General features: G+C 41.0%; 1 protein-coding gene across 2 annotated transcripts in view; it reads right to left on the reverse strand.

The window, feature by feature from the left end:
- Nucleotides 1-13,928, reverse strand: part of RNF150 (ring finger protein 150) — a 141,627-nt gene that overhangs the window by 66,940 nt on the left and 60,759 nt on the right. For both annotated transcript variants that reach the window (XM_062637252.1, XM_062637253.1), the window contains exon 2: nucleotides 6,573-6,823. In XM_062637252.1, the coding sequence (XP_062493236.1) occupies nucleotides 6,573-6,823 (251 nt within the window). The remainder of the gene's footprint in view (nucleotides 1-6,572; nucleotides 6,824-13,928) is intronic.

Below are 13,928 nucleotides of genomic sequence, written 5' to 3' on the forward strand. Positions count from 1 at the left end.
TCAGTCATACTGCTATTCACAGTAAGGGCACAGCAGGTATTTCAGGCTCGCTGATAACCAGTGGACGATGAGGCAAAGCTAGTCTTAATAGAGTTCCAGTGGAGGCTGCACATGAGCCCATCATGATGCTACTCACTCTCCCAGTGAATAGCAATGTACCTAACAAGTCCACTATTCATGTACCCCACTTCTTCCCTCTCTTATTCTAATGACATTTGTAAAAAATACATTATTAAATGAATGCCTGGGGTACTAAATAGAGTGAACACAGGACTTAAGATTCAGGTCTTTATTTGTAAGTTGTTCCAGTTCCAGTTGTTTCAGTGAGCTGTTAATTTGTTAACCACAAACCCCATTCTCTGCTGTTCTCTCCTCCTGCAATACAGTTGCCTACATTATAGGAGCTTTATAGCTTCCATGCTATAAAAATGAGGCAAAAGCATATGCCTTTTCTTACAGGTAAAGCACTACACAGTCCTGCAGTGACATCATATCCATACCTAACCATTTGCTTGTTCTTTGCCTTTCTGTCTTTCCCTCCAGCAGGCCATGAATTGCTTACCATGTGGTATTTCTGACTGTTCCCCCCTATTTCCAAAATACTGTGCTGGCAGGGTCACAGCCACTCAGGACTAAAGTATGTAACCGCAGCCTGACGCAAAACACCCTCCTTGCCAACGCTGAAGATGGAGATGCGTGCCTTTTCCAAAAGTCTAAGAACACTGTGGGGCAGTTCATACAATCATGGCTAAGCAGAGCTACCCCTATACGCTATGTAGTTGAGCTTGTGCATGCATCAGTGCTCCAAGAACTTGGCTGCTCACTTGTGCTAACCAAAAAGCGAGGCAATCTGAAGACAGTCTCACAGGCTGGAAAGGTCTTTGAGAGGTCATGTACTCCCACTGCCTGCTCAAGGCTGGGCCGACTTCAAAGTCAGAGCTGTGTTCAGTCAACTTTTGACTATGTCCAGGAAGGGAGATTTCACAACCTCTGTGGATAATTTGTTCTAGTGCTTAACCACTCCCACAGGTTTTTGAGGTTTTTTAACATACAAAATACTGTCCATCCCAATTTGCCACCAAGAAATGATCTGAATTCTTCACTTCCCCTCTCCCATACACGTTTCCAGCCATGTGTTGTTAGATGAGAGAGAGACTTGGGAGCTTTGGTAACTCCGGAGACATTTAACTTTTCGGGCTGGGAATACTGCCTGTGCTGGAGTTCAGAGGGGCCTGTCAGCAGCAAGGGTTTCCAGCTGGAGGGGAAGCCTAAGAGCATGAAGCCAAAAATGGAAGGAAGCTGGAAATAGTTTGTAAATTGAGAGCTAATCACCATACAGATGCAATTAATAAATTACCACTTTGTTCTTCAGATTCAATTAAAATCACTGAATTAAATTTAGCGAGTAAGCTTATTGGATCAGAAAGACATGGAAGACTGACAAAACGCATGCAATACTGAAAGCAGAGAGCAATCCTAGATCTGGTTAAAGAGGTGAAAATGATCTTGGCTGTCATACGAGATTTACATACGAGCTTTCTAGCAGAACTAATTATTACATGTGAGGGTATATCTTGTAGATATACAACATCTTTTTATGTGATACATTTTTCCCATGGTCTCCCTTCGATAGAGGGATCAGACGAGAACTTGGAAACATTTCTTGCTAGCTATTTGTTTCTTTAATATAAATCAAAGAGAGACTGATAACATGCAGCAAGACAAGAGCCATTATGTCCTGCTTCAGGAATTGCTTGTGATTCCGTTTTATCATTATTATTACTTAAACTAATGAAATGTCTCTGTTCTTTTTTTTTTTTTACACATTCTTCAAGGGGAAAGGACAAGATTAAAGACTCATGTACATCTTTGATCTGGTTGTATTCATGTTTGCTTTTTCTTATCTATCATACATAGACAAGTTCATGACTTAGACATAAATGAGAATAATTTAGTTTTTTAAAGAACAGGAATATCTTGGAGTAAAGTCATACTTTCAAAAGGTTCTTCCATTTGAATGAAAGGCATGCTATCACTAACCCATGATTTCACCTGAAAGATAAGAGGCGTTACAATAATTTAATGGTTTAAAGTAAGGCTTAGTCAATCTCATTAGCAAGGCTGCAACACTCAGGACTGGAAGGAGTTAAGCATATCAGATACAGTGATCTTTTGGAGGTGGTTGAAAAGAAAGGCCAGTAGCATGGAAAGCATCACTGGTCTGTTTCTGAAGAAGCAAATGGCCACAGATGCTATGGAAGAGAAATTATGGTAACTGCTTCTCTCTTAATGGCCTTACTAAATTATCATCTTTGCAGGGAGAAGATTGTCTTGTACCTTGCACAGAACAAAGTGTACCATCGGGATGAGGCATCAGACACACGTCCTGTACCACAGATAAAGTTTATGGACTCCACCATGGGAAGCATCTTCCTCAGGCTGCTTTGAAGATAGGTCTCTATTCAGTGACACAAACCTGTCATTCAAAGCCCCAGCCAGCAGTCTTCCTTCTCAGATAATTACTCGACCCTCCACATGCTGCCAGTCACATACTAAAGTAGGCCCTTCACCGGATATTAACCCAGGACACACAGTACTCTCCTCATCCCTGGTGCAATCACTGCCTGCTTTGGCTTTCACTATCCTGCAAAGCTCACAGAGCCCATCAGGTTTCAAAACAACTCTATGGAAAACTTCTTAACAAGAAACCAGTGAGAAGAAACAACATAGAGTAAATACGGCCAACATGTCTGGCACTTAAACATCATCCCTTCACCATCTTCCCATCTCCTGTTTCACAGACAACAAAAAGGACTCTACTACTCTGCTATCACTGGTGAAATATGAAATCTGACACACTGACAGGACTGTTTTGTTGTTTGTTGGGCTTTTTTCTTACAGCCTCTGTCCTGCTGTTACATGGCTGAGACAGCAAGTGACATTTTTCTGAATTATCTCCAGGACTTAGCTTGTCATGTAATTCCAAACTGCTTCCAATAAGCAATGCAAGCTGGTGTCTCTTGATGCAAACAATTCTTACAGTCTTTCCACAGAGAAACCCTCTCATCTTCAGGAGGGCTCCAGGAACAAGCCACTAAGGAGCCATATTGCTATGCTTTCCTTACACAAATTTAGCCTCTTTAGATCAAAAGGACATATTATCAGGATTACCACCTACTTCCTGGACACCTTCTTAGGTGGGAAAAAAGTGGACAACTTGGATTTTCATCCTTGTGAACACTGCTACATATCTTCTACTTCCACATGTACCGTAGATTTGTCTGTGGTAGAGATACTCTTAAAAAATTGAAATCTAGCAATATCTGTGGCTGATACCTTGGCTGTACGTGCACAAGCCTACAATGGAAGACAGTTTTGTTCTCCGCTGCATTCACTCCCAGCCAAGCTGGAATGAATGGGCCAGGGCGTTCAGTGAGAATCCTTTGACATCCTGAGCTCAAAATCAGGCACCTAACTGGAGGGAGCTGTGTCTTCCTTCTGGCACATGAACCTGGATTTTGCAGACATAGTGAGGAACAGCAGTGGCTGAAGATGTACATGCTGTATGTCCAGGTTTCATCTCACTGGGGAGTCACAGGAAATGATTCCAGGTGATTCTTCGGTCTTTCTAGCTCTCAGTTGCTGGACTCATTGCTTTCCTGATGGATAATTAAATCAGTTCCTTTTGAATTTCTGGCTTGATCAGCAACTTATGCTGTGCGTAAGAAAGGAAGCGGACCCGGAAATAAGGATCGCCATTTAAAAAAGGATAAGAAGGCAAAGGTGGTTATGAAGCCCGTTAAAACACATGACACTTTCCATCAAAGGAAGACATAGTTGCAATGGGTCAGCTTGGAAGAGGCAAAGTAGAAGATGACTTAGGGAGACTTGGAGTGACTGAAGAAGGATGTTCAGAAATCTTGCCTTCACGTAACAGTGCAATGGCCTTCCTTCTTGGAGGTAACAACTTTTTCTGCCACCCATATTTTGCAGTCAGCCACACTGTCCCATTCCCTCAGCACATTGCCCAGATTACCAATCCAGAGGAGGCTGAAATACTCCTGGAGGCAACTCCAGTATCAGCCAAACACAGGAAGGGCATGTAGGACAGAGGTAAACTAAGAGGTTGATATAGGTAGACACAGAAAGCCTGGGCCCTCACAATCCTTTTCTATCACTTGGATGTCAAAATGAATTTAAGATACTTTTTTTTCTTTTTTAATTTTAAGTGAAGTCTGATAAATGAGTCACAGATTTTTGCACTTTCAGAACAGGGCAGTCATTCTGCTGAGTTACGAGTTTATCGCATTACAGGACAGGAACTGATAGCACAACTTCCTCTGAACAAGCTGACTCCTCCTCCATCTGATGCTCTGTTTATGCAAACATTTCAGCCTTTGGCTTAGCCTGAGTACATCAAATATAAATAGAAGGAAGCCATCTTTCCTAAAGATGGCTAGTAAGGAAGGTGCTTACAACACATGCAAGGCTTTTCCCACAAGTAAGCACAACACCTTCATACAGACACATGCAAGTTATAATGGCAATAACTTCTGAGCGCAGTGACAAAAAAATCCTGCTCCAGCAAAGCAACACAGTTTGTCTTGGATATATCTGAATATACAAGATATTAACACAGAACTTTGTGATCCCATCCTTTTGCTATAAGAAAGCCTGTTAAAGAAAACAGGTGAACAAGCAGAACTTAAAGTGAAACAGAGAAACCCTCATGGAAAAGGCAAAAGGAAGATAAGCTCTTCTGAACTACCTACACTATTATATTCCATAGCTAGGACCAAAATTAAAAAAACCCATAGCAACTCATTAACACAAATGGTCGAGCTTTGTCTGTGTATTGCTACCGCTTTTCATATGAAAAGAGCTAATAAAGAGATAAGAGATGTCAGGCAAAACTGGATGGAGAAAATATATGGAGAAATTCTAGCTTGCCCCGTATCATTATTACAGCTTTGGCAAAAAAATAATAATAAATAATTGCTTAGGAGGCCTGCTTTGTAATTCTTCTGAAGAAGAGAACTAATATAATAAGAGTTATTAAAACCTATGCAGAGGACACCTGCTTGTGCACATGTTAATCTCATTCAGACTTTGGAAAGAAAATGCTGAAAAGGAAAGCTGCTTGAACATGTAAACCCATCAGTTCCAAACTATAGCATATTACCTGAATGAGCTACTTATTTTGCTGGGTTTCATGTTTACATATGTCTATTTACACTGCTAATCTGCTGTATAATTACTTGATTGAAAGCACACTTACGGTACTCACATACATAAATTAGGCACACGTGCTTTTGCAGCCAAAGCATCTAAAAATTATCACAGCCGTCACAGTCACAGTGAATCTGCTGCCAGTGATGTTCAAATTCCAGCTGGGACAGTCTCATTCCTGCTATCCAAAATTTCATGCTGTATATTTAAAGGAAAATACATTCTTTCTGTCTGTAAATACAGAGCAGCTCATCTCTATCTCAGAGGATGCCTGAGTTTTAGTAGGGGAGAGGGAGGGATCCCTATAAGTTAAGTATATATTGCAAAGTGTGTCACAATACTTCACAAGATGATTATTAACACTCTCAGTTTTACTTTTTCTGCAGAGCAAGCAAGGCCACTGTCGCCTACCCTGACAGTAATTTATTAAGGGTCCAGAAACATCTCGGAATTACAGTGCATTTTTTCCCTGCAGTAAGGTGGCTATCTCCTCAGATTTCATACACTGAGAACATTTTATACTGCATCATTAGAATGAAATGTAGAAGCCTCAGCTTCACAGGTCTGCTGATGCCGAGATAGTTGCATCCAGACAAGAAAAGATTAAATTTATTATTATTATTGCTATTATTATTCATTGCTGAACTACCATAAAGATGCACAATGCCTTATAAATGCAGAGTGCCTCAGGACCTAGGGCTCATTCCCACTGCTGTTGACTTCTCTCCAGCTCTACAGGTTTTGTACCTTTTTCAAGGGGTTTGGACAAGACGCCAAAACAAAAAACAATAGTTTAATAATACAGGTGGCTATCACTACAGCATTTACATATCATTGTCAGAACAGGGACATGTTGCCTTTCAAGCCCAAGACTTTTCTGAAGTATTAAAATTAAAACACTATTCGTTTTTAATTTCTTCTTCTATTGTGAACCCTTGTTTCACACACAGACATTTACATACCTCACTATATTTTAGCCATCATTTTGATCTCAATGGTCATTAGCCATATACAGTCTATGTCACTTAGGTATAAAGGCAATCTTTTCACTAGTAAACATCAAATTTCTGTCTATTTCTTGTGTGTTCTGCATGACAGAAAATCCCCATAATACATACACATTATATTTATTCATTCATTTTTTCCTGAATTGCACCTATATTGACAGAAGTCTTGGCTATTCCCAAACACAGGCATTTTTTTATCCCCATTCTTTTTACTTCCTTGCTTTTCATTTTGGTTTAGATATTTTACCACACACTCACAATTTCCTCAACTTTTACTTGTAAACTGATCTCATGGTGATTTTTTTGAAACACAAATAGCCATTCAGCACCGCTCACCTGATTTCTGTCTCTGGCATTTGCGTAGCGGAATCGCTGGATGTAATAGAAGACCAGCCATGCCAGAGAGATGATCATCAGCACAATGAAGGAGATGGAGACGAACACCACAGAGGTCCGGCTGACATACTTCTGCAAGTTGCGTGTCCCAATGGTTATGTACATCATCACAGTAATGTTCCTCTCCAGGAGGCTAACTATCTCTTTTCCTTTGGGTTCAGGAATCATTATTGCTACAACATCTTCTAGGCCTATCAGAAAGAAGAGACAAAAAAGAAACCTTAAGTAAAACAAGTGACTGCCAAAAGGCAAAACAGTAACAAAAAAGCTTCCCTTTTTCCTGTTCTTCCCTCCTGCTCACTGAGAGGTAAGTCAGATGTATCTGGTAAAGTTTTCAACTAGAATCAGTTATATAGGGTGCTTCTGTGAACTAATCTCTGTGAGATATATAAAACATGTTTCATGGGTTGATATAAACACAGATTTCCAGCGCTACTGAGGCTTATCTAGACAATATTGTTGTAAGCACTGCAGAAAGGGAGAGATGCTGCAGTCAGTACCCTTCCATTCAGCACTCCAGGTACGTTTACCATAGCCCATTTTGCAGGGTCACGAGTCTGCCAGAGAAGCACCTCTGCATTCAGATCAGAAACATTTTCAATCACAGATCTCCACGTGGTTTCACAACCTGAACATCCCAAAGCATCGCTGCCCTCACCCAGGGCTGGCAATGGGAGATGACTGCAGGGACACAAGCAGCTTGACATGTTCCCAGCTCACCCGCTGCCTTGTGCCACCAGGTGCTCCTCACAGCCTTTAAACTATCACTTTATGGCTTACTATTAGGGTTATTCTTTCCACTTCTCAAGACAAGTATGTAGACAATTTTTACAACTAAGCTCTGTTTTGCAGTAGTCAGATCCTGAACTGTATTAAGTGGCTAAGGACAAACAGGATGTATTTTCTGTAGAAACATGCCAGAAGCAACAGCATATGAAATGATCGCGAACTGGCATTTAGAAAGAAAGGTAGAAACTGGGGGTGTCTGAAGCCAGGGACAATGCTGAGGTGGGGTTTCAGAGTTCCAGCTGAAATCCCAGGAAATGAGCCAGCACATTGCCACCCCCCCAGCTACCTGTATTTTGACTGTGGCAGGACAAAGTGCTGCCCACCTTTGAACATTCATGGAGGTGGGAAGGGATTGCTTGGCTGTGAATGGAGATATGAGAGGGTAACTTGTGTTTTTAAGCAGCATCCCCCTCCAAGCTGATATCCAACCCGAGCTTCACTGGGGCAGGACTATGACCTGGTCCTCATGCTCCAGCCCAGACATTTCACCACTGAAAAAACCCTGGGGGTCATGAATCCTATTTTCAAAGGGATGCTAAAGTCCAGGAGGTGTCTAGCAGGGTTTCAGATATATTTTCAGTGGAAAATGCTAACTGTGGTGGAAACTATCAAATTCTGCTGGGTGCCTGGATCAATCTGAGGTACTGAAATTGCTGTGGCAGACTGTGGCTATTTGCACATCAAACCTGCTGCAAAGTTGGAAACTGAGCCCCCCTCTCTCAGGTCTTGGAATAGAAGTGCAACCACCACCACGCTTCCTCTTGTGAGACTTTCCATCATAACACTTGCCTGATTATGAACAGGCCAGTCAGTGAATAGGAGGAAATCAATAGTTTGGCTGAGTCAAGACTTTTAGGTATCCATGATAGGAAACTTAAACTTTCTGCTCGTACTCCTCTATAAAGCATTAATAATTTTCAGCTATTTCCCTTTATTTGTCTAGTAAGAGCCCACCTTCAGCAGCCAAGAGAAATCTACCTTTGCAACTCTTCTGGCCCCTGCTTATTACAAAAGGCTAATGCAAGCATTACCCTAATAGCATAGGGAAAATTTGCTATGTCTCAAAGTGGCTGAGTAGGGCACTGGTGCCATGCCAGTAATTTTCCTGCAGTCAATAAGACAAATTCTCTGGAGCAGTGCTTAGCTGTCCACATGCCTGCCTTTGTTCTCTTTGCTTTCTTTTAAGAAAATAAATACTATAACATCACTCTATGAGAAAACCAAAGCAACCACCTCACACACAGCAAAAGAGAACCTTTAGTGAAAAATCTCACAGCTGAAAACACTGACATTAATTTCATCAATTCCTCCCAAAAGCCACAATTTTGACCTATTCACTTTTCCAGTGACCTCTAACATCATCAGTACAATGTGGGATGTACAATTTCAGGTACGTATATGAATGCCTATAAAAATGGGAGATACAGACAGAAACATTTTCAGTTGAAAATATAGGTAAAGTATTTTAACTTTTCAATTATCTTCAATCTTAAATGTCTTTTAAAATCTTATCAGTTTGTTTAATTATGTTTAATTCAACTCAGTATAGCTTAGTATGCTTTTGGAGAGCTGTAAATAAAGGGCTCAGGCCAGATATGTATGACACATTGCAAATACAGAAACACATTCCATTGTTCAATTATAAAATTAATATTTTTGTAATAACAAAACAAGCACCCACAGTAATGTCCTATCTTTCTTTAATGGAAAAGTAATGAAAAAGAGGGGGAAAAAAAAAAGTGATCTCCTGAACAAATTTAACCTCATTCCTTTTTTCAATCACCTGCCCTTTCTGATTAAGCTACAGCACAGCTTTCTGGCTTTGATTCACAGTGGAAATATCTGGTTTTGAACAGGAGCACAGCTGTACAATTCCCTGTTCTGATCTCTCCTCTTTACATCTCTCTGCTAGGATGGCCTGCTGCCACCTTGGGCCTAGGGCCTTTAAGATAGTTTAAAAAACCACAAGATATTAAGTAAATTGCCATGGATATATGCTAAGCAAAACTGCATTCAGAGCTGCAAAGTAGCTATTGCAAGAGGAAGGCAGCTGCCTTTATTTATTCAAACCCTTAATATATTCAAATTTCAGACTGTGTAGTTATTTTCTTGGAAAACATTGCTATTTGCAATGAAGCATTCTTGGAAAAAAAAAATAACCAAATCTGCAGCAAATAATAATCAAGTTTGGATTTTTTTTCTTACATTTTATTGAGTTTATGATAATTTCTTCAAGGCACTATAGAGAATGCTATTTGATCAATCAAGTCATTAAGCTAAGTTTTTGATCTCAAATATGCTCCATATTGGGAATAAAATAATAATAATGAAAGTAATTTACTTAGTAATGAAAGTAATTTATTTCTCTTTCCTCTTTTATACAACAAAATGTTTGTATTACTCATTTTCAGTATCTCATGACACAGAAGCTCTGTATGCTTGAAACTATATGAAACACGAAAACTATACACATTAAAGAAGGGAAATAAGGTAATGAGACATCAATGTTAGAGATGCATTTCTACACCCAGGTACACATTTGTTTAACAGACTTAAGAAATGAGAAAATATGCGGCAATACCTACTGTTGCTTCCCTGGTGAGTCAAACACTAAAGATGCCTTTCATTAAGCATACCCACAATAGTAACTGTATTGTGTGGCACTTGTTACCGAACGCATTTCTTCTCTTTTTCTGGCCAAGATTAATGCAGTTTTACAAGAATTTTTCAGTAGCTGTCAGGATGAATCAGAGATTCATAAATCAAAGTCATTCAGGCTGTAGTGAATGGAGTTTTTTTTCTTTATTGGCTTGGGATACATTTAACATACCAATGCTCTCTCCTTATGAGCCAATAATAAAACAAGCAAGGTAGAACATACAGGCATTTGAATGATTTAAGTCACTTTAACTTGCTGAAGTGTATTTGCCTAATCAAATATTTCTGGGCAGAGAAATTGTGTTGCCAGTCTTCAGGCAGCTTTTCTGTTTCTGATCTCTGCACCCTATGGCAGCATTAAATTAGGTTAGGTATCAGGAAGAAGTTCTTCAGTACGAGTAAGGTGAGGCACTGTCACAGGTTGCCCAGAGAAGCTGCGGCTGCCCCATCCCTGGCAGTGTTCAAGGCCAGGTTGTATGCGGCTTGGAGCATCCTGGTCTAGCGGAAGGTGTTTGTGCCCATGGCAGGGGGCTGGAACCTGATGATCTCTAAGGTCCCTTCCAACTGAAACCGTTCTATGGTTCTATGACCTGCGGAGCAAAGGGTGATGGATACTGAGTCTGCAGCAGGCACCAGCTGCCTTCCCAGACCTACACATAGCAGTGGATGATGGAGCTGTAAAGCAGTGATAAAGTCAGAGAGTGTTTTCAATGGCAATATCTGCACTTCAGAAAAAAGACCTGGAATACTCTCTCCAAACCTTCATCCTCCACACAGTACCTGGCTACAGAAATACATTTCAGCTTGGATACTTTTATGCAAAATTGATGCCTTTTTCCAGTGTAACAATCTTTTCACTGGTTACAGAGGAAAAGAAAGACTTCAGTTCTGTAACAGTGGCTTCTGTAGAAGAAATTAACAGATTTTACATCTGAAGATATACGTCAATCCTCCACCATGGCCATGGGCTGTGCTGAGAAACCTGTGATATTTCTTGAGTCTGCTCAGGGAGCCTCAGGGGTGATATTGAGAACGGTCCTCTGCTCTCCTAATTAGCAGTCAGGCCCAGCAGTAGCAGGCTGCTGCTTTAATGCTTTGTCAATTTTTGATGGTGGCTCTAAAATGGTGTGTTTCTGACAGAGCTTAGAAGAGAAGATTTAATTCTTCATGCTTAGCAACTGCCAAAAGTCACTCTGAGAAATAATTAATCAAAGTATTTGAACAGAATTTCAATTTGGGAGCGACAGAGTTTTCTCCAAGATATCCAATCAAGACATAAATAAGGAATTCTCTTATGTTGTATATCAAAATCAAGTACTCAACAATTTCCTTTTCCAGATTTTGTAACTGAAAACTCAAATGCTATTTTAGAGATTAGAAATTGTCCTGATAAAACAGTGTTCAGTCCTGCTCAGAGCTCAGGAATAGAAGCCTTGCAGGAGGGTGCAAGAACCTAAGCAACCCTCCCTTCTTGAAGAAATAATTTCACTTTCAGGAATCAACTTCAGTAACTATCAGCTACTAGAAAAAAGCAAACCAGATGCAAATCTAAACAACCTGACAGCCTGCCTGTGCCCAGCTCTGCAGTCCGTGGTCTGTGGGTCCAGCCAGTCCCACACACTGTCAGCCGATATGGCCATGGTGCCTTCTGCGAGCTCAGCAGTGCTTGCTCTGCACAAGGACTTACTGTGCTGCCAACCATGTGATGGTTTTCCTGCTGTAGCGCCTGCTCCTGCCTGTGTCCATGTGAATGGATTTTACTGTATGATCTGGATGACATGCAACATTTTAAAGCAAATTTGGAGCACAGCATAGACGTTTTTCAAAGAATACTTTTTTTTTTTTTCTCCAGAACAATAGCTCAGCTATAAAAGTAGTACTGAAGAGAATGAAAAGGAAGAAAGGAATCAGTGTGATGGTGCTGTAGTTCTGATGGTCTAAACTGTAACCAAGAATGGTCAGTTGGGCTATTAGAAGATACCACCTTTTGCTACACACCTCGTTCTCTTTGAAAATATTATCACTTGATAACTGCATTTGGTTTCTTTACAATGAAATTACATGGGAAATGGTACATAGGTTAAGCAGATGGCATTTCAACTCAATTTTAATGCCATCTAAATTGTTCTAATATTTTCATGGTTGCAACAAGGGCTTTTAACATCATCTGAAACGCAGTCAATCTCAGTTCTTCTGTTTTGTGCAATTACAAATTGGCCAGAATATCAGCTGTTAACTCTGTTTCTCCTTTAAAAATAAACATAGGCCTAAATTCCATTTTTGTGGACTAAGAAATTACTTTTGGAAACCAAAGCAGTATTTTAGAAAAGCTGATTTCTGTGCTTCACCCATTTCAGAGAATGAGCAGCGTAGTATTGTGCAAACAACCCTCTAGACTCTCAGGTAGGCCAACTGGGAAGCACTATTGGTAAGGAAGCAAACTGGGTAAAAGGACAGTTCCCTGCAGGAACTCTCCTTTATGAAGCATTTATGGCATTGGTCCCAAATTGAAGTACCAGTAAATGAGATTATAGAAAAAACTGGCAAAGAGAAGAGCCCTATATAGTAAGTAAGAGTAATATATAGTGGGTGCATCATATATCATAGGTGAAATGACTACAAACTGTCATCTATAATCTCTTATATAAAGTGTCTCAATGCCAGAGGACTAGAAAGGACACCAATTTCTAATGAGGTTTCGTAACAGATATGGACAACTACAGATCAGGTTGTTTCAAGTTATTCAGTGAGGTTCCTCACCAAAGACTCTAAAGCAAAAAAGGCATCTCTGAATAAAATAGGAAGGGCCTCACATGAGAAAATAAGGGGCTAAAAGATAGGATCTTGGTGTTCAAAACACCATAGAGACACCAAGTACAAAAGACAGCCAGGGACCACAAAATGCTGGAGGCTGGGAGAGTGATTCTGGGGAGGCAGGACAAAATGTTCACCCCATGCTTATACTCTTCTCCAAGCAGCTGCTGGAGAAGAGCATTACGAGAAACAGAGGGAGAAGAGCATTACGAGAAACAGAGGGACAGATGGAACTTTGGTCTCAAACCACAGACTCATTCACTGGGACCTGAAAGTTGTATCCCCCTGGAGAGAAGAACGATAAGTCAACCCATGACAAGGAAACAATAGGGCCAAAGACAGATGTCTGATTATGCCAACAGGCACCTCTCTGAGCCGAGTGAGGAAACCATACCTTGTTTCTGCCACCAGTGACAAACAAGAAAGGACTGGTGCGTCTTGTTTCTCAAAGCCCCAGTTTAAGGCTTGACCGGAGGCAGAAGGGTGTGTTTCTGAGGCAGAGAAAAGAGGGTGGGTTAGTGTCTCAGAGATGTGCATGCCCGCTCTGCTGAACACCACACCGGGTTCTGCAGATGGGCCCGTCCACCTCTTCTCTCAGTACTCGTCCCAGAAAGATCACCACAGGAAATAGATGGATGAGATTTTGAGCAGGATTTCACCCTATGGGGAGAGAAGGCTGCAGACTGGGATGTAGAAGTTCTTTGCCAACCCATTTCTAGGGCCCGCAGGCACTGCCTGCCCCTTGGTACTCCAAAACTGGCAGCCCCACTCTGCCCTCACACTTTGAGGGGTATCGGAGAGCTGCCTGCTGGGAAAGCAAGGCAGGAGTGTGACCATTCTTTGTCCCCACTGCTAACACTGAGAGACACAAGGCAGCCAGAGTTGACTCCCTTCTAGGGTACCCAGCCAGAGAGGAAGAAAAACACAGGGAAAGGTCAGAAGCAAAGGCAGCATAGCAGCACGTAGCCCTGTTTCTGTGGATATCAAGCTTCTGAAGTTATCAGAACACGAGGTTTCACCATATAATCTTTTTTT

Source organism: Pezoporus occidentalis, unplaced genomic scaffold, assembly GCF_034315485.1.
Source record: "Pezoporus occidentalis ecotype Australia unplaced genomic scaffold, CSIRO_AGI_Poc_V1 ctg51, whole genome shotgun sequence".
Lineage (NCBI taxonomy): Eukaryota > Metazoa > Chordata > Aves > Psittaciformes > Psittacidae > Pezoporus > Pezoporus occidentalis.